This window comes from Pteropus vampyrus, unplaced genomic scaffold, assembly GCF_000151845.1.
Source record: "Pteropus vampyrus isolate Shadow unplaced genomic scaffold, Pvam_2.0 Scaffold146, whole genome shotgun sequence".
Lineage (NCBI taxonomy): Eukaryota > Metazoa > Chordata > Mammalia > Chiroptera > Pteropodidae > Pteropus > Pteropus vampyrus.
This window is the reverse complement of record NW_011888927.1, coordinates 1,232,406-1,253,636: the sequence shown is the minus strand read 5'-3', so window position 1 is coordinate 1,253,636 and position 21,231 is coordinate 1,232,406. Positions and strand designations below refer to the sequence as shown.

The 21,231-nt window shown below is 35.6% G+C and overlaps 1 protein-coding gene and 1 pseudogene across 5 annotated transcripts in view; both read left to right on the top strand.

Annotated features, from left to right (window-relative positions):
- STRADB (STE20-related kinase adaptor beta) overlaps positions 1-19,941 on the top strand; it is a 21,018-nt gene extending 1,077 nt beyond the window's left edge. The window contains exons 2-12 of one of the 5 annotated variants that reach the window (XM_011369154.1): positions 2,706-2,805; positions 6,252-6,332; positions 10,590-10,689; positions 13,295-13,416; positions 14,314-14,422; positions 15,544-15,667; positions 16,911-17,082; positions 17,382-17,486; positions 17,652-17,893; positions 18,567-18,609; positions 19,123-19,941. In XM_011369154.1, the coding sequence (XP_011367456.1) occupies positions 2,794-2,805; positions 6,252-6,332; positions 10,590-10,689; positions 13,295-13,416; positions 14,314-14,422; positions 15,544-15,667; positions 16,911-17,082; positions 17,382-17,486; positions 17,652-17,893; positions 18,567-18,609; positions 19,123-19,266 (1,254 nt within the window). In that variant the 5' untranslated portion in view covers positions 2,706-2,793 and the 3' untranslated portion in view covers positions 19,267-19,941. Of the gene's footprint in view, positions 1-2,705; positions 2,806-6,251; positions 6,333-10,589; positions 10,690-13,294; positions 13,417-14,313; positions 14,423-15,543; positions 15,668-16,910; positions 17,083-17,381; positions 17,487-17,651; positions 17,894-18,566; positions 18,610-19,098 lie in introns of all 5 variants that reach the window. The other 4 variants (XM_023535990.1, XM_011369156.2, XM_011369155.2 and 1 more) reach the window with 4 other exon arrangements.
- LOC111745091 lies at positions 14,576-14,694 on the top strand (annotated as a pseudogene).
- Positions 19,942-21,231: the final 1,290 nt, after the last annotated feature.

Here is a 21,231-nt window from a genome sequence, read left to right as displayed (position 1 = left end):
TGCGCGGGTCGAAGCTGCCTGCAGCGCTGTCTCCCCCAAAGCTCTCACCTTTGGCCGCGCTCACGAGTCTGGTGGAGTTTCCAAACACAAGACACCCTCCAGCGCCAGCTCCAAGTGCCACCTTCTGCGAGTTCGCTACAAAGTCCCCTCAAAGCAGGCCTAGGAAGAAACCTTTACAAAAGCAAATGCTCAAGCTTCGTTTTGTCCTCGATATTTAAGTTCAGCGTTGTGTTTTTCCCTCGTGGGTTTGTATTGTACAGTACTTTATTCCTCAAAACTTGATAGGGATTGTGACACAGCGTCTGCCTAGCACAAAGCACACAGTAGGCGTTCAGTAAATACTTTTTGAAAACATGACTCATGATACTAAGTTTGGAAAATTCTACTGAGTTGTGTCACTATAATTTTTGAGATATGGGTTTCCAAGATCACTTTGAAAATTACAGTAATTTTAAAACTCAGCAGAGAGTTAAAGCAGGTGGTTTTATTTTTTATTTTTTTATTTTTATTTTTTGCATTCCCTATAACAATGGACTCTTTTGGATGATTAACTCAAAACTCGAGTTCTGTAAATAGACGCAGCCCCTGATTTTCACAGTGTCAGCCTTTCGGGTTAAAGTCTTCGGATGAACCATTTTATTATAGAACAAATTTAAATTATTTATAAAGCTTTATTCTAATTAGCTTTTTAAATACAAGCGCAAGTGACCACACCGATTTACTTATGCATACATTAATTAGAAACAGGCTCTGAAATACAAATTTTAAAAAAGTATTTTTATATTCATACCTAGTGAAAGAGCACGCAGAGAAAATTATGACAGCAAATCACCCCCCTCCCAGCCCTTACTAGGTGCAGCTGCTGCCCTGACCTCAAAATGTCTTGTAAAATTATCTCTTAATAATCTTGCATATCTAAAGCAAAAACCTCTGGAATTAAACCCCATGGGGACAACCTCTTTAGTATTAACAATTCTCACAGATTGTACCCGTTTCTTTTGAGTTTTTCTGAAAAATAGGTAGTGTAACAGTTTAAAGTTTTTATTGTTTAAGAAAGAGCTTACTGATATTAAGTGGAAAAAGCAGGAAAAAAATTCTAATAACCAGAAAATTTAGTTAATCATGATGTCCCTAGTCTTTCTGCTTGTGAGATGGTAAGCTTACAGGTGGTCAGGGCCTTATGTGCATGATGACCAGTGAGTATCCCCAGTGCCCAGCACAGTGCCTTATCCATAGCAGCCATTCATTAAACAACTGCAGAATGAATAGTTGGCTGTTTCGCATTATAGTATGACTTTCTATGTGTATATGGTTTCTTAATTTGTTTGCTTATTTCCTTAGAAATGAACATTTTACTGCATCACAGGTATTAACATTTTCTTGGTTATGGAAACATTGCCAACTAGCTTTCCAAATGAGCCATCCCATTTTGCATTGATATAATTGAGTGTGCCTTTTAGAGCATCCACTCAAGTTCTTATATTGATACAGTGTTTGGTAGTTACCAGTACTTTCAGATGAAGTAACTCATTTGATCTCAATCACTCTGGAAGATGGGCAGGGCAGGCATTGCATTCCTCCTTTCTAGCGCCTTAAATCAATGATAGTGAATGGCAGATGATGAAATAATCATACTCTTTCAGTTTCTTCTTCCCATTCTCTACCTTTGGTTTGAACATCCTGAATAAATTCACATCTTTCCTGAGCAGTAAAATTGGGTACCACTCTATAATATCTATGGTTTACAAAATTTTCCTTTTCTTTCTCATTTTGCTCAGATATTTGCAGAGGCCTTGCTCAAACTTGAGGAATTAATTAAAATGAAATAGTGAAGCACAATTTATATGAAAGAGAAGATATTATATTGATTAGGTGTAAGGAAACAAACACCCAGGCACTAGCAAGTTTAGAACATTAGGAAAGATCTGGAAACTTTTGGTGGTGCTTTTGTAGTTCCTGAATCTGAAGCAGTAACTATTTTAAATCTCTGAATCTGTTGCAGAGTCTTCATAAATTATTGCGAGTAATTCTTTATTAGTGGAAGTAGACAGGGATTAGTTGAATAATAATCCATATATCTTTCATATCTGTCAGTACATTACAAGAATATAATTAAGAACTAAATATCATAAGGTTAAAATATTCAACCTACAGAAAATAATACTTTCACTTGCACACTGAAAAAATTTTCTTTTTTTAAAAACATGGCAACAAGAAAATGTTATGAATTTCTTGTCTGTTACTAATCTTGATTCTTCCCAATTTTGCTGGTCAGGGATGGTTTAATAGGTAATCTGATCAGGAAGTTTTGGAAACCTCGAAGTTTACTTATAAGTGGCATTGTTGGAAATTCTTGGGGCATATTTATAAGTGGCACTATTTACATCAAAAGTGGGTCTAACATTTCTGTATTGCTTTCACCTTTGCTTAGGATCCTTTAAAAAAGTAGTACAGAAAAGATATGGAAGAATAGATGCAGGTATTCGGAGGCTTTGAAAATATTCAGAACCTCCTTTCAGTTTCACTGTGCCTTTCTGTTGTGATGTCAGATCCCAAGTAAACAGAAATGCTTTAAAAGACACTTTTCAGGAATGTCTCCAGTCTTTGTAAGGAATAGCTGCCTAAATATTGTGTGGGTTTATGGCAACTAGTTCTTCAAGGAATGTTTATGTAAATTTCAATTATTTTGCTTTTGTTTTTTTCAGTAGAATATTTCTATATCTTGAAGATAAGGCAAAAATCTTCTCTGTAATAGATGGATTTTTATCAGTTTCTGTGAACTAAAGCGATTCAATGTCTCTTCTGGTAAGTTTTTGTTAATGTGGATCTAATTTTGTGCCATCAGAGTAATTAGATGTTAATGCCGAACCATAAAAGGCAGATTCCGATGGGATAGTCTTAGGCTCTGAGATGTTAAGAAATGAGTTAAATTCTCATTCAGTTTTTGTCTCTTCAAAAAAGAGGTTCTCTTATACTTTTTTGATATACTCATTATTCTGCTCCTTTGACCCCTGCCCACTTTTTCTCATATATATACTGTACTTAGATATGTCTCTCTCATCCAGTTAACTATGCCTTATCCTTTAAATCTTTAAATCCATCTTACAAATTTTCATCTTACTAAAGACAAGCGAAATAGTATTAAAAGTAACCCCTTGACTTAACAGCAAGACAAAAAACATTTGGATCAACATATAATGTGATATATAGGTACCAACTTGTTTTCTGTTTATTTTAGATCCATGGGATCTGCTTTAGATTAAGTTTACCGAACATTTAGGATGTTCACCGTGTCTTATGTAGAATACAATACTCGAATATTTGAATTATTATATTAAAGCAGTGATCTTTTAGAAAGTGATGGGTGCATTTGGATGATGATTTGTAATTTACAAATACTTTCATACATTATATCTCTTTCAGTCTTCAAAATTGTGAGTGATTGGCAGGGCAGGTGGTATAATCCTATTTTGAGTTAGGCCCAAGATTGCAAAGAATTAGAGCCAGGGCTCAAACTTAGATCTGCCAATCAACTCCTTTATTTGCCAAGTCTGAGAGGCAGAACTATGAAGTTAGGAGACTGTATTATGTAGAAAATACAGAGTATGTTTACTTTTTGTTTAAAGTATAGTTTTTCTACTTAAAAGTGGGAGCTTTCTATATCTGGAAAATACATTGAGATGAAATACCTACCTCATTTTTCAAAGCAAGTATCAGCAAACTTTTTCTGTAAAGGGCCAGATAGTATTTGTATGCTATATGGTCTCTGTTAAATTACTCTTCTTTTATTCCAGTGTGAAAGCAGCCATCGGCCATATGTAGATGAATCTGTGTTCCAGTAAATTCTTATTCACTAAAAAATATGGATCAGTTTGATTACTTAAGATGAACAATTTTATAACAGTTTGTAAGTTGGATGAGATATAAAAGGGCATTTGATAGATGAAGATCCTGAGATTCAGAAGGCTGCATGGTTGCCCAGGGCTTCCAAATTTTGCAAAAAGGATATCTTAATCTATTATTACATAATTATGGATTTTGTGATTTATATTCATTCAATTTGTTAATAATTTTACTTTAAATGATAGTCTTCCTGAAACGATGAAATATTTAGAATTCTTTGAATGAAAATATTTATGTTTTTTACTAAATGAGATATTTATACAACTGAGATAAAGTCGATATTTTTACTTATGAAGTATTCCTCCTCATTCAACTTTTACCCTTTGCTTGAAAGCTAAAAAATGGTGTTTTCAAAGGAGCAGCATAAGTAAAATATTTTCCTTTAGATTCACCAGAGTATAACTGCTTTTCACATGGCTATTATGATAATGGATTAAAAAAATCACATTCTAAAATATTTTGGAGGAGCTTTCTCCTGGATGGTTTTAAATCATCATACTGCCTAAAAGAGATCACCGTATAGATTTTTCATGAGCTATTATATTCATCAGCATCCAATTGATTCAATGTGGATATAAAAATGTTTTGAAGGATAAAATATGACTATTTTGTAATTCTTTTTTTTATAACCCAGGCAGCTAATGAACATGCTCACATTTTTTAGGAGGGAACAGCAAAAATATTCTGCCTTGTAATACTGGCTGGTTTTAGCTGTCTTCATATTCAATAGTGACCAGTTTCTTGCACTGTGAAAATTTTATATAAGATATTGAAATGGAAGTCTACCATGTTTATAAAATGTTTTCTTTATAAACTGAAAGCATGGATCATACTCTTACTTTGAAAGTAAATCAGGGTCAATTTAAGTTTTAATAAATACGCCCAATATGTCTTAAATTAACTTCTCTTTCATCAAAAAAAGTGATGGGCCTTTTTTAGAGAGAAAGGCTTTTTATATGCTTGAATGTCTTTTGATAGCTGTGGCAGAGGTCCCCCCCGCAAGACTACTTCCAGGTTTGGTGATTTGCTAGGAGGACTTGCAAAACTTGGCATATAGTCAGTCATACCCACAACTAAGATTTATTATAGCAAAAGGATACAAAGCAATATTATCAAAGGGAAAAGGTACATAAAGTGAATTTTGGAGGAAACCAGGCATAAACTTCCAAGAAGCCTTTCCAGTGTGGTCACATAGGATGTGCTTAATTCTCCCAGAGCTGTGACAACGTGTGAAATATTGCTTACTAGAGAAGCCCATGAGAAACTCATTCTCAACATTGTTAACTTCTGTTCTTCGGGGGCAAGTTTTACATAATAACAATGGGGATATATATAAAATTATTTTGATAAAATTAATAAGGTATACAGACTATCTGAATTCAACTTAAAATAATCAGTAATTCAGGCTAACTGGGAAAATGGTTGGTTTGATTAGGTGAAAAATTCTGGCATGTTTTATTTATTCATTTATTTTCTGGCTCCCACACTTGGTTTTGTTAATTCTTTAATGTCACCACATATTTGATCCCTTTTACCCCATCTCCCAGACATATTTTAAAAGAAAGGATGTTTGATTACTAATGTTCATATAAAAATGAGTGTTCATGACATGCTTGAAAATAATTTATTATGAAAATCTCTTTCATACAATTTGTTTATACTTTTCATTTGACATGTCCTTTCTTCCTAAATGCTATAAGGCCAACTTCACTCCACTAATTGATGATGAGATAAGTCATATGTAGGTGTTACATTTCTTTATGGGCTATATGTGATAATAGGATCATGAGTTAAAATGCAGGAAAATGTAAATTGTGATAATGAACTAAGTCTTTTAATTTGCTTTGAGTTGAAGTTAAAGGTGTTTATCACTTTAAGAAACAAAAGTGGTTCCAAATATACTCAATATGTGGTTTAATGTGGATAAAAATGGTTCCTACACTTAAGAAAAACTGAGGATCAAAATTAAAAAGGATTTTAATAAGTACAGCAGAATAATCTTTAGCTAACTATTCAGAAAAAAACTGCCAAGTCGATGAAAGGTTAAATATTAATACCAGCTGTAAAAATGAATTTATACCATCACCTCCAGAAGGGAGGACAAAGATTAGAGATAATGCCAAGTATAGCAGATATTAAATTTGTCTTCTGTGCATCCACCTGCCTCTCCTTTCTTTCCCATACTATGTACCTCCAGGTGTGGATCCTGGCTTCAGTTTCAGGCTCTTGCATGCCACCCTTTCCCTTTGCTCCTCACCCTGGTCACCAGATCTTTTTGTATCCACATACCACCCCTACTTATCTTATGACTCATTTTTCGCTTATTTAATCCATTTCTGAATTTCCAGGATTGTTTCTGTGCTTCACGAACACAAGTTGAATCACTCAGACCAGAAACACAGTCTGAAACCAGTATCCATCAATACTTGGTAAGAAAATGATTGAGTATAATTAATACTCCTTTGCCTTCTGTAGTACCATTCACTCCTATTCCTCCTATATCTCTTTTCTTTACAGTATATTTTACTATTTATTCTTCCCCTACTCCTGTTACTCTCCAGAAATCTATAATTGACCTCTTCTCTTCTGCCTAAACCAGCTTTCCCTGAGCGGTCTCTCCTATTTCTATGGCTTCAGTTGCTCAGATTTCAAATTGTCCTCAAGCTACCTCAGGTTTTCCTTCAGGTTATGAGGAGACCCTGGCATCAGTCAGGACTGATGATTCTCAAATTTTTACCTGCAACCCTGGATTCTTCCTGAGCACCAGAGGGTCTGTAGAATCCCTCAGATTAGGGTTTTCAAAGGCATCTCTATGAAGTTTGAGTAAAACCTTAATGTTTACTCACACTTCACCAACCCATTGTATTTCCTGCTTTGACTAATGAAAACACATTTACTAGTCACTAGAAACTATGGAGTTATCCTCTGCCTCTTCCTCTGCTCCCATATCTAGTTTACATACCAAGTCTTATGAATCTGTATCTGAAATGCCCTTGAGTCTATTCCCTCCTTCACCTGATCACTGCTGCTACTCAAACCTCATCATCTCTCACCTAGACTATTGCAGGTAAACTCATTGTCTCTAGTTTCCTACACACACACATAACCTTTCACCACTCAGATCAGTATTCAACACTGTTAGCAATACAGGTCTGCCGTGTCACTTTCCAGTTTTAAAACTTTCATTGGTTTCCAAAGCCTCTGGGATAAAGCCTAAACTTTTTTTTTTCTTTTTGCATGCAAGAAGTTTATTGGGAAGTCCTCCTCACCAACACTTGTGAGGGGTGAGGGAGGCAGAGTTGGTTGTACCCAGGAAATCTGAATAGAGGCCTTAGCCGGTCCAGTGAGCATCTCTGGAGCTGGCATGGCTGTACCTAAATGACCTAGTTATCCAAGGGCTCTGGGCAATTTTACTCCTGTATCCATCAGTCTTAAATACAGGCTGCCCCCAGGGAAGTGCTGTAACTCTGGGCAGGGCAGCATCTGAAGAGGGTATTTCCCTTTACAAGACTCAGTTGTCCTGGTAGTTGGGGAGATGAGTGCCGCCATTCTTAAAGGAGATCTGGCTGTGCACCATAGTATCCACCACAGGGAGAATCAGTTTGTCAAGGACAAATGTTACTGAGTCTTAGGTTATTAGTAGAGGTTTTCCAGGTGGGTGAAGGGGAAGGCCTAAATTTAGCATGGTATAAGGAGTGGTTGGAACATGTCTTAATTTTCGAGTTTTATTTCTTGCTACTAAGTCTTAGCACATACTCTTCTTTCTGCTTGAAATACCCATCTTCCTTTTTTACCTCTAAAATTTCTTCTCATTTGTAGAGTTGGCTCAAATGTCACATCTTTGAAGCTTTTCCTCATACCTTTTATTACATTATGCTCCTACATATCTTAGACATTCCCATAAAAGCATTTACTATACTATCTCACAATGATGGATATCTCTCCAGTTATAACATGATCCCCATCAAATAGGCATCCTATCTTTCTCATCTTTGTCTCCTCTGGGCAATGCTTGATGTAAATAATATTTAAAGAAACGTACTTGGGAATAAATATTATTCTTGGATCTTCCTCCTCCACTTCATCCTTACTTTATACTATAATTTTTACAACAAAATGGAACCCTCCTTGCAAGTGGCTTGTTTCCTACAAAGTAAGGTAATCCCATTTAATCCTGTTTATAAATTTATTCTGATCCTATCCTCAGCTGGCTTCTTTTTTGTCATTTCACATTTTACTTACTAACACTCTAAAGTCTTCCAGTTACCTGTCTTTTTGTATAGTAGGATGTAGCATCTGATCCTAGTTTTCATTCAGGTATTACCCTTTAGATTGAGATAGTGTCCAGAGAGTAAAGTATCTGTTGTTATCTCCTTGCTGTTGCTGCGAAAGAGGCCTAGAACTCAGAAGTCTTCCACAGGCATTGCTGTGTGTGTGTGTGCGTGTGTGCGTGTGTGCGCTTGTGCGCGTTTCCAAAATTCATGTGATATAAAATTTATCATTTTAACCATTTTTAAGTGTACAGTTGAGTGGTATAAAATACATTAATAATGTTATGCAACCATCACCACTATTCATCTTCATAACTCTTTTCATCTTTTAAAACTGAAACTCTATACCTATTAAAGAATTCTCTCTCCCTTCCCATCCCCTGCCAACCACCATGCTACTTTCTGTCTCTGTGATCTTAACTACTCTTAGTACCTAATATAAGTGGAACTATACTGTATTTGTTTTTTTCTGACTGAGTTATTTCACTTAGCATAATATTCTCAGGGTTTATTTGCATTGCAGTATTGCAGAATTTCCTTTTTAAAGCTGAATAATATTCCATTGAATGTATATACCACATTTTGCTTATTCATTCATGTGTTGATGAACACTTGGTTGCTTCCACATCAAGCTATTGTGAATAATACTACTGTGAACATGGTTATACACATATCTCTTCAAGACTTTGTTTTTTTTTGCTTTCTAATTCTCTAGTCATCAAATCAAAAAGAGAAAGGTTAGTTTGGGATGATTTACTCTTAGTAAACCTATACTGTCTTTTCGTGATTATCATGTTAAGCATCCATAATTCACCTATCTAGTAATTTGATATCAGTCTTTATTGGGCAACTTCATCAAGCTGGTCCTTGGTAGTTTTCTTCCCCCCACTTTTTTTTTGAAAATTGGGTCATCGTTTGACTATTTCCATTATGGTTTCTTGTCTGAGTTCTACTATGTCTGCAAACTTAATACCCTGGATGCAATTGTCTTTGACCTAGAGGTTTGAACCTATTTAAAACAACCTGTTTTAGACTTCAGCTATTTATTTACAACATATACATTCTTTCTAGTTTAGAGAAGACTATTTTCTCTAATGGAGAAGATGGAAGCAAAGTACAGGTTGATTAGTCTGATTTCAGTCTATCTTTTGGTGACCTTATTCCATTTTTCAAGCAGTAAACTGTAAGACTCAGTTCATTCTGTTCCCTTGCCTTCCTGACAGTCTTATAGGTTATCACTTTAAATTTTAAAAAAATTGTTACATGCTCTTCTATCTCTTCTGTGTGTTCTTTACATCTGAGTTTATTTGAAGACTGCCTGTTCTAAAGAAATTAAATTGATTTATTTAGATTTCTTTTTTCTTCTTCTTTGAGATTATTTCCAATTGTATAGTAGAATTTCTTTTTACAATCTTTCATCCCTCTTGAACAATATTCACCTTTATTCATCTTTAGCCATGACCTTATAATTATATTTTTTCTGCTCTCTCAAAAGTTTAGGGAACATGTAGAATCAAGAATGTAAAAAGTAGTTAGCACAAGTCCTAGCACATAGTAATATCATTCTAACTCTCATCTTTTTTCTCTCTACCCTGGTGGTAGCAGTAAGATTCCTACCATCTGTTGGTGCCTGTAAAGGCTCCTAAGTGTCTTTTGGATACTGGTGTCCTTTGGGAGATCCTCCTGGCTATCATATGACATCAGTGATGTCGGCCTCTTCTTTCTCCTGTGTGCATGTTATTTCACTGCCACTGAGAGTGGTGCAAACCTAGCTGTCTGACTCCAAAGCACCTCTTTGAGACACCCCATATTGGTATATGATCATTAACTCAGGAGGTCTATACTCTGTTCTCCCATCTCTTGATGTTTAATTTCTTTCTGATCTCTCTTCTGATTAATTTCATCTTGTGAAAAAAACCTCTTCAGCAATTTTAATAGATGCAGTGTGGAAATCGTTCCTTGACTGTTAACACCTCCTCTAGCTGAGCAGGTACCTCTATTTTTAATGGATATAACTGGTGACCACTTGAAGCAAGTGCATGAGCACGGACTGTCTTTCACGGGTCTCTGCATCTCTTCCCTTGATATATTTGTTAGATATCCTGAAGAATTAATAGCCATTCTTAGTAACTCCTAAAAATGTTTACTGAAAATTGTGCTTGAAAATATTCTTTGCTACCTATAAATCTGTTTTTTCTGCCCTCTCCTCCTTTACAGGCTGATAGCTTTTTAACTAATATCAATTATTAGCAATTGTAAACTCTTTTTTGGATCTTAAAACAGTGTCTTAAGCCACCTTTCAGTGCCTTCTTACTAAGCACTTATGTGTTTAAAAATATATTTGTATTTTATATTGCGGTAGGGGACCAAAAAAGTTTATATCTATTTTGTTTTCATCTTTTTAAAACAATGCAGGTTGATGAGCGAACCCTTTCCTGGTTGCCTCCATCTACTAGAGCCAGTGAAGTGATCTGTTCCACCAATGTTTCTCACTATGAACTCCAAGTGGAAATAGGTAATAATCCTGGCTTTCACATAATTGATCCTTCAGTGTTAGAAATGAAATTGATTACACAAGGAACTTTTCAATCATAGTCCTTTAACCAAGTTAGTTTCTTATAACTTAAAAACTTACTTAAAATCCCATTTGTAGTAGAAACCTTTCTCAGTTAAGTTTGGAACAGTGCGGGTTGTTGTTTATAGCCTTATACATGTGAAACATTTGCTCTGAGTGTTCAGAAACATCTATTAAGTACTACGAACAGGTGCTATGTTGGGTGCTAGGGATATAAAGCCATGTAAACACTTGAGTTCACGTTCTCTCTGGGAAGATAGCCTTGTTTTATGCACTGGAAGATACTCTAGTAGAGGTGTGCTCAGTGTTAGGAGCATCCAACTCTCTACCTCAGTCAAGAAAGATAGCAAAGAGGGGCTGGATCCTGAAGGATGAGGAAAAGTGCTACATGTTCTAGTCAGGGTGTTTGTTACAGATAACAGAAAACAATCCTAACACAAAAGAAGAATTTTTTGAACAATATTGCTAACTCACAGAATTATTGGCTAGCAAAATAAATAGGCTTGGAAGAAGCCAAGAGAAGCTATGTTACTGGAACCATGCCAGGGCCATGGCATAGGAGCAGCCTAGGTAGTGTACTCTCTAGTGCGGTACTGACAGCATCAATGTAGGACCCCACTGCAGTGAGTTCTGACTGCCTCTGCTTCCTTATGTCACTCACTCCATCCTCCAGTTGACCAAGTTTAGGTCATTGACCCTCCCATGCCAGGGTGAAGGAGACAAAGAGAGAGTAAGGATCTGACCTTTTCTAAAATAGCATGAGGGTGGAAATGCCCTAAAATTAGAAAGGAGGTTCAGATGGTATCACTTTTAAAAAGATAAAAAATATTAATTCATTAGATGACTGAGGAAAGGTGGTTAGAAAGGGACTACCACACAGTTGCTTAGACGTGGGAATAAGGGGAGAGTAGGCAGTTGTAGGAGATAAACCTGGAAAGGGAGGTTCAGAACACATTGAAAGTTTTTGTATGGTGAATTTAAAAGTTCAGACCCATTCAGCCCTTACAACTTACCCACTTCATTACTCAAAGGATTTAAGGCAAAAGTTTGGAATTTATCCTCTCCATGCTAGAAAGATATTGTGGAATAGTGGTGATGGTAATAATAGTATCTAAGAGGCATTATGCTGAACGGTTTATATGTAATTTTTCTTTTCACCCTTTTACCGCTCCCATTTTTCAGGTAAGGGTACTGAGGCTCTGAGAATTTAAGTAACAGTCATATAGCTAGTGATCTGAAATAAACTTTTCTGACTATGGGGTCTGAGCTCTCAGCTGCTGCCCTGTAGTACTGTCCTATTGCTGAAATGCTGACTTTAGAAGGACAGCTCGCAGCAGTTCAGGCAGTAGTCTGGAAGATGTAGCAGATCACTCATCACCTGAAGTATCATCCTCATCACCTGAGTTTTTAAAATTGCAATGCCTATATCCCACCACAGGCCTATTGAATCAAAATTTCTGGTGAATGGAGGCTTTGGCTTTTGAAGTCGTTCCTTCAGTAATTTTGATGCACACCCTGGTCGAGAATACAGGGCATAGTGAGGAAGTCACTGTATCTGTCCAGGGAAAGAGGACAGAAAGTGATGCTGACACTAAAGGGATGAATTTGGTGACTGGAGAGAGGGAGGGAACTAATGTTTATTAGGTGCCACTCCAGGTGTTTTACATTTTAAAAACTGACATCAAATGCTGGTGAGTGTATCAAGCAACGGCAGCTTTTATACATTGCTCTTGGGAACACAAAATGGTTCAGCCACTTTCAAAAACAATTTGGCAACTTCTTATAAGGTTATACATACATGACCCAGCAGTCACACTCACCAGTATTTGCCAAAGAGAAATGAAAACATGTCTACTTAAAGAATGCTTTTAACAGCTTGATTCATAGTCTTCAAAAACTAAAAAAATTCAAATTGTCGACTTATGAGTGGATAAATTGTGATAATAATCCATAGGGTGAATTATTACTAAGAAATAAAAAATAACTTACTACCGAAGCATACAGCAACATGGATGAATCTCGAAAGCATTAAGCTAAAAAGGAGAGGAGCCAAACACAAAAGACGACATTCTTTATAACACTTTATACAACAAAAGTTATATCATTGTTTGCCAGGGACTGGGAGTGGGTGTAGGGCACTGCTGAATAGCATTCCATTGTTTGAATATATCACAATTTGTTTATCAAATCACAATTTTAATAGTTATAACAGGTATGTAATGGTATATGTTGTTGTGGTTTTAATTTTCATTTTTCTGTCTTGAGCATCTTGTCATGTGCTTATTGGCCATTCCTATATCTTCTTTTATAGATCTATAAACTTTTTAATTGAGGTTTTTGTTATTATAGAGTTGTTAAGAGTTATTTATATACTCTGGATTAAATCTTGTGGATTATAAACATTAATACTTTTAATCAGTGGCTTGCTTTTTCATTTTCTTAACAGTGTTTTCTTGAAGAGCAGAAGTTTTTAATTTTGATGAAGTCCAAATTATCAGTGTTTTTCTTCTTTGATTGTTAACACAAGTTTTATGTCTGATTATAGGAAGAGGATTTGACAACTTGACTTCTGTCCATCTTGCACGGCATACTCCTACAGGAACACTGGTGACTATAAAAATTACAAATTTGGAAAACTGCACTGAAGAACGCCTGAAAGCTTTACAAGTAACAATATGAAAAAATAATGCATTTCATGTACTATGTCTATCTGAGGAAGAATTTCTTTCCCCAAATTCATAGTTTCTGGTAGAGAAAGGTGGATTTCTTTTAATAAACATACAGTTACGGAATTGGAAAGAATACTTGGAAGCCAGATCCATAGAAGAATAAATATAATCAAACTGTAGCTACTCTAAATCCCTTCAAATGAATATCATATTCAAAATGCTGGTCTGGAGATTTATAAAACCCCTAGTCGGTCCAATCACAAATAGTCATATAGGAAAAAAAAAAAAAAAAAACGTTTCTTTTTCATTCGGTTGAGTAAAATTAACTTCTGAATTGATAAATCTTAACAGAATTGCATTTCAGGAATAATATAATACCATTTTTATTGTCACTAATCATTTTCGATATAGAGAAAGGGTTTTGTTTTGATACTGTCTCAATTTTTAAAATATTTGTATGTGCACATGTATATTGCACAGAAAAAAAGATTGGAAGAAATGATACAAAAATGTTAACAGTGATTCTCTTTGTGATGTAGTATTATCAGTGACTTTTATCTTCAAATTTTTATATAATTTTAAATGTTTCTATACTGAGAACATAGAATAGTTAATAAGAGTATGGCCTCTGGAGTCAGATCGTGTAAGTTCCCATCCCACGTTCACTTCTTTTATTATGTGCTCTTGGACAAATTTTCTAACTAATTTCTAAGTATCCTTTTCTGTAAAATGGGAATCATGATATCACAGACTTCATGTAGTGGTTGTGAGATTTAAAGAGATGACAGCACTAAGAACAGTGGTTAGTACTAATAAGTTCCACTGTTAGCTGCTATCTTCATCTTAAGGAAAAAAAGGTTGTTTTTAAATGTATTGTGTCTTATGTCTATCCTAGAAATCAGTGATTCTATCCCACTTTTTCCGGCACCCCAATATTACAACTTACTGGACTGTTTTCACTGTTGGCAGCTGGCTTTGGGTTATTTCTCCGTTTATGGCCTATGGTAAGAAAACTCATTTTAGACAAAATAACTCATAGTTTAGCCTGGATGCTATAATTATAAGTAGGATCTTAGATTTATGATTCATTACTTTTAATTTATAAATCTAATGGCCGATTCTGGATTTTATGATATATATCTAAATCTGGTTCATGTTGCTACAGCCGTGCTACCATGAATAAGCCCGATCTCATCTGATCTCAGAAGCTAAGCAGGATTGGGCCTATTTAGTACTTGGATGGGAGACCACGTAGGAAGACCAGGTGCTGTAGGCATCAAACAAACAAACAAACAAATAAGGGATCATAAACTGACAAGGTCCTTGCAATCTGTGAGGTCAATCAAGTGTGGCCTCACCTAAAAAAAATAAATAAATAAAATTAAAATAAATCTGGTTCATGTTGAATTTTAGTCTTCAGAAAAAAGTAGAATGGGGCTGATGGTCAGTGAACCACCACTGCTTCTCCAAGAAGCCCATGCCTTTGAAAAAGCTGTCTCTTCCCTTCAGTTTCCTTTCTCTCAGTGGAGAGTTACCATTATTTTTTAAGCATTATTCTACCTGTGCACACCATTTCCATCCCTATTTCTCTGCATTGTAAATTTATTTCTTTGCATTGTAAACATCTGCGTGTGTACCTGTCTCCTTCACAGGACTGGAGCTTCTTGAGGGCAGAATCATGTATGTATTTTTCATTTTAGGGTACCCAGGTGCTGATATAGAACCTCGCAAAAAGTAGTGCTCAATAAGTGTGTTGAATAAATAGATCTTAGAACTTTGATTTTTAGGACAGCTTTTGTGAATTTTCTCAAAAACTTATATATATAATATATATTAAAAATATAGATATAGATTTATAATATATATACACACATATGTACAATATGTATTTTTTTGAGTAATACTGAAAATTGTTAATTCTCTTTCCTAATCTCGTGTCACTAGAAAATCTTTAAAGATGTTTGAAGGACAATAATCTTTGCATAGGAAAATGGTTAGACTCTAAAATGTAACAGAAGTGTGTGTGTGTGTGTATTTATGTAGGTTTATGGTTGAAAACATTTAAAACAGCTAAAAGCAAAATCACTCTCAGTGTTCATTTAAAGATTTCAGGGGTTTCTTTCAGGTTCAGCAAGTCAACTCCTGAGGACTTATTTTCCTGAAGGAATGAGTGAAACTTTAATAAGAAACATTCTCTTTGGAGCAGTGAGAGGGTTGAACTATCTGCACCAAAATGGCTGTATTCACAGGTATTTACTTAGTTGTATTTTACAAAATGAAAGAATTTAAGTGGAAGAAATCTTTTAGAGAGCTTTTGGGTAGGAGCAGTTGATGGTTAGAAAGAAGGAATAGGAAATTTGTAAATAAAAATTGAGGGAAGAAGGTGTCAGTAGATACTGTAGATGCTGACGTTTTGTGTTCATTCACCACTTCTTCTGTGCCATGTGCTGTGCTCAGCGCTGGGGTAAGCATCTGCCCCCCTGGAGCTCGAGCCTCAATTGGATGAGGCATATAAGCCATAGGGAATGGAATTGGAATCCTACTGAGCTCTTTTTTTTTTTTCTTAATCAAATAAGCTTCTTTATCTGCTTTTCAGCTTTTTGTCGTAATTATATCATATACAAATTGTAACTAAACCTTTCTTTGATTTCTTAAATATTTTGCCACACTTTAATATTATCATGCTAAATGTCAATCAATTCTCTTGTTACCAAACTGCAGATGCAGAAGTAATTGGCTGGATGTTAAAACAGTGCTGTTCTAAGATATATTGGGACTTTGTTTTCCTTTTTAATTAAGTTACTTTTAAATAAGCCTCTTTCTTTATTGTTTCAAGCTCTTTAAAGCTTTTTTCTTACTATTTGTTGTTTTTTAGTGGCGTTCTGCTTAACTGAAGATTTCTAACAGACTGTCTTCTAATTACTCAAGGTTTTATTATACTTTACCGGACTATCGGCCATCCTATTCTGTTTGTCTATTAGGAACTCAGTGCTCTGGATGAAAAACAGGGCTCTATTGTAATTTATTTGATAAAAGAAATAAGACATTCAAGACATATTTTTATAAATAATGTTAATACCATGAGAAACTGTCTTTTACTGGATAATATTGCATTTAAGTTATAACTTTATGCTTTAAATTTTATTTAATTGATTTTTCTAGACTTCTCCTCGGATGTTTTGCAATAGCATCCTAACATAGTGAAATTAATAATTTGAGTCCAAGTTTGAAAAAAAATATTAGCACTTCCAAAGATCATGTCGATGACAGTTACATCGACCTTGTTCTAATGCTCTATTAACTAGCTGAAAGGATTCCTTAATCCCCTGAACATATCCCACATACATATATATATATAACATAGCAGTGTGCTGCTATGTTATAAAGAGTATTTAATTTCCAAGAGCATATGTAGATTTGTTCTGACCAGATTTTTATTCTTTCTTCATTGGCCAATTTCCTAGTATTTAGGATTTTTTCTTTTTGTTCTAGGAGTTTTAAAGCCAGCCATATCCTCATTTCTGGCGATGGCCTAGTGACCCTCTCTGGCCTGTCCCATCTGCATAGTTTGGTTAAGCACGGACAGAGGCATAGGGCTGTGTATGATTTCCCACAGTTCAGCACATCAGTGCAGCCGTGGCTGAGTCCAGAACTACTGAGACAGGTCAGGTGTGGCCGTTGCATTGGGTTGTCTGTGCGTCTTGAGTGTCTTCTGAACTTGACTAAAGGACAATTGTGACCTTATATTTGGATTGGTGAATGGCCTGCTACTGTAAGACTTTTTCTCTTTCTTGTCAAAATTATTATGTTAGGAATCTAAAAATGTATACAATATATTAGATATAGCTTGATTTCCCACTTAGGAGTTTTTTCTTATTGTTTACCATCCGTTATCAAAAAAGCCCATATATGTAACTTTTTAAGTTATTTACACTAAAGGACTTCAAATTAATTGTTCTACAGGATTTACATGGATATAATGTAAAGTCAGATATTTACAGTGTTGGGATTACAGCATGTGAGTTGGCCAGTGGGCAGGTACCTTTCCAAGACATGCATAGGACTCAGGTAAATGCTACTAAAATCCCTGAACTACTTTCTTTTCGTATGATCCCTTATGTTCTAGTTACTATCTGTTAAACATCTTTGTTGTAGACTCTTAGGATCTTTATTGTCATTGTTTTAATATTCTGCCTGAAGAGTAGTATCGAAGGAAATTTTTCTTTCTTTTAGATGCTGTTACAGAAACTGAAAGGTCCTCCTTATAGCCCATTGGATGTCAGTATTTTCCCTCAGTCAGAATCCAGAATGAAGAATTCCCGATCGGGTGTTGACTCTGGGATTGGAGAAAGTGTACTTGTCTCCAGCGGAACTCGCACAGTAAATAGTGAAAGACTGCAAACACCGTCAAAAACTTTCTCCCCTGCCTTCCTTAGCTTGGTTCAGCTCTGTCTGCAACAAGATCCCGAGAAAAGGTACTATGGTACACTTCTGAAAAGCATAAAACACATGCGTTGATATTTTATAGATGCTTTGTGAGCGTCCCTTCCCACTGAATTCAAATCTTTTATCAGTTTTTTGATCAAAAAACTATCGTCTACTCCAGATAATATCAATGCTAAAAACAAGCAGAGGCGACAGATGGGGAGAACACTAGATTTAAGGCCAGAAGACTTGGGCTCCAGTCTTAGCTTTATCATTTCCTGACCAAGGCACTTTGTAAAAATCGGTTATTCTGTATGGGCCTTATGTTAAGACACTTAGAAACTTCCAAGCAGTACAAAATGTTAGTGGCTGCTATTAAAATAATATAAATTATTATAATATATATTAGCATTAGTATTTTGGAAATAAGGTATGTCTTATCTTTTTTAGCCCCTTAATGCCTTGCACACGCTTATAATTAGTGCTCAATAAATGTTGAGTTATGGACTAAATGAAAGATATCTCTAGAATTAATTCTTCCCATTAGTCAAGGATATAGCTGAGAACTGGGCCTCCTGACATGCATTATTTTTCCTTTTAATTTTTAGTATGGGGTTTTATAGCTTGAAACCTAATTTCAAATATAGTTTTACACCTAAAAATCGACATCCCAATATGAGCCCCCCCCCTTTTTTTTATATAACTTAAAAAATTTTTTTTCAGGCCATCAGCAAGCAGTTTATTGTCCCATGTTTTCTTCAAACAGGTAAGCTGATCTATCAACTTTTTGATAGTTTTTAAATGCTTTTAAATACTTTTTAAAAGTCACTTCATTTTGTTCACTTAATGGGATAGTTTGGTGGCCAAGGTTCTTAATAATACCTTTGTTGCGAAAGAAAGTTAAAAACAAAACTTTTTTGGTAATTCAGTTATAGACATTCTAATAATACATGTCCATTCGGCAAAACAGAATGAGTAAAAAACAATGGAATATCATCATGTGTTGTCATATCCTCAGTTTATATTTTAATTTAGAGACATTTTATCTTTCTGTATTGGCTAGAAATGATTTAAGGGCAAAATAATTCTGATAAAAATCAGTTTGGGCTGGCACTTCTTCCTGTTTTCAGATGACCAGAATCAAAGGCATTTTTAGTGAAAATACCTAAAAACAATTTTAAACACTTTTAATATTACTTCTTTAAAAGTTATTTATTGCCAACAAAATTAATGTATTGAAGTTATGTGCCAACAGCCTTATTTTGAGTTTCTTTAACAGATGAAAGAAAAAAGCCAGGACTCAATACTTTCACTGTTGCCTCCTGCTTATCACACGCCATCAATAGCACTGCCTCCAGCGTCTCCTTGGACTGAGTCAGAGTGTGATTTTCCTGATGAAAAAGACTCAAACTGGGAATTCTAGGGCTGCCAGATCCTTTTATGTCCTATGTATTTGACACTTTCTCCCTGCTGCTTTTTCTTCTGTATACAAACACTAGAATTATACTTGAAGATACAGTTGCACTGGAGAATCTATCATTTAAAGCCACTCTGTTCAAAGCATGAGTTTATAGCCCCTTTGGTTAGTTCAGAGTGCTGTTACGACTCCAGGGAATTTAGAATTATTACTCTAGCCACATTTAGGGTCATCTATTCTCAGTTTTTTTCCCCAAAGCTGTGACTAATATCTCTTCTTGATCTCTAAATATAATTTTTGAGCCAGTTCATTTTTTCAGCATTTCGTTGCCCTCAGGGGAATGAGCCCTCAAACGACAGTGCTTCCAAGTAGATTTTTTACTTCCAGATTCTCTAGCCTTTTTGATCAGCTTTTGTTAGACCAACAGGCTAGTTTATCCTGGCCTCAAACCATTTTTTGGTAGCAGGGAAAACGTTTATAGTTTCCCATTTCCTTATGTTAATACTTAGGGTAATATCAAACTGAGCCTCACATTAAATGATTCACTTGAAATATGTATAGAAGTTGTGATTTGCTTTTTTTTTTAAAGGGCTAGTTAAAGTACCACTTTTCTACTTATGCAAATGATAGCTCCTAAATTCATGCACCCTGTGGGAGCTCAATAAAGATTTACTGAATTGAGTTTATGCGTTTATTTATTTTATTTGTGTGGTTTGACAGATTCTGATTTGTTTTGCCAGTGAATACTGTTTTTCAAAAAAAGTAAATTTATTTACATAACCTAGTGAATTGGGGGCATCCTGGTATTTGATTCAATGGAAGCAGATGTTCTGGCCTTTTATATGATTATTCTTGTTCCTGTAGGTGATACAACATATAAGGACATAGAGATCTTATTTCACGGTATTACCTTATTAGCAAAAGAGGGGTGCTGTGTCTCAAAGAGGATGTAGTTTGAACTGTGATAAATTGGGACCTTATTTAACATTACATTAAAAATTATTTTCAACGATTGTCTGAAGCTTAAAAATTTAAAACCAGTGAGACAATATACAAATTAATAGACAATTTGAAACAAACCTTTTTATGTTTATTGGCCAGCACCCCTCAAGGATGTTTAGGTTACTCCATCAAGTAAGCCACAAAGACCTGCCAAGGTGGAGGAAGGAGAGGAGATGAATATCAGTTGAGGCCCTGAGATCACCTGTGGTGGTGAGGGCTATATATTCCACTAACCTCCTCCTTCTAAATTTTCCTTCAGCAACAGAGGCTCACAGGAACTATAGAGGAGGTTCTTCCGAGTTTGTGTGGAACATTGGTACGTTGATATGTGTAGTGCCCAAGATGAACTGTGGAGACCATGAAACAGTGCCTCTCAGATCTCCTGTGAGTATATTATGGTTCTCCAGAGAAACAGAACCAAAAGGAGATTTATTATAAGGAATTGGCTCACAGAATTAGGGAGGCTGACAAGTCGCAATCTGCAAGGTGAGTGGGCAAGCTGGAGACCCAGGAGAAACAACGGTGTTGTTCCAGTTTATAGGGTGGCCGTCTCAGGACCCAGTAAGAGCTGATATTTCAGTTTGAGTCCAAAGGCAGAGAAAAGCTGATGTCCCAGGCTGAAGGCAGTCAAGCCTTTTCAGGCCTTGAACTGGTGAGGCCCACCCACATCAAGGAGGGCAATCTGCTTTATTCAGTCTACAGAGTTAGATGTTAATTTCCTCCAGAATAATGTTTGACCAAATATCTGGGCACCCTGTAGCCCAGTCAAATTGACATACTGCCATTAGATACTGTACTCGACTGTTAGCCTCACCCTGAGAGGGTCTTAAATTTTGCACCAGTAGGCTCCTTGCTTGCTGTATTAGTTTTCTATCGCTGTTGTAACAAATTGCCACAAACTTAGTGGCTTAAAATAACACAATTTTATTTTACGGTTCTGGAGTTCAGAAGTTTAAAATGGGTTGGCAG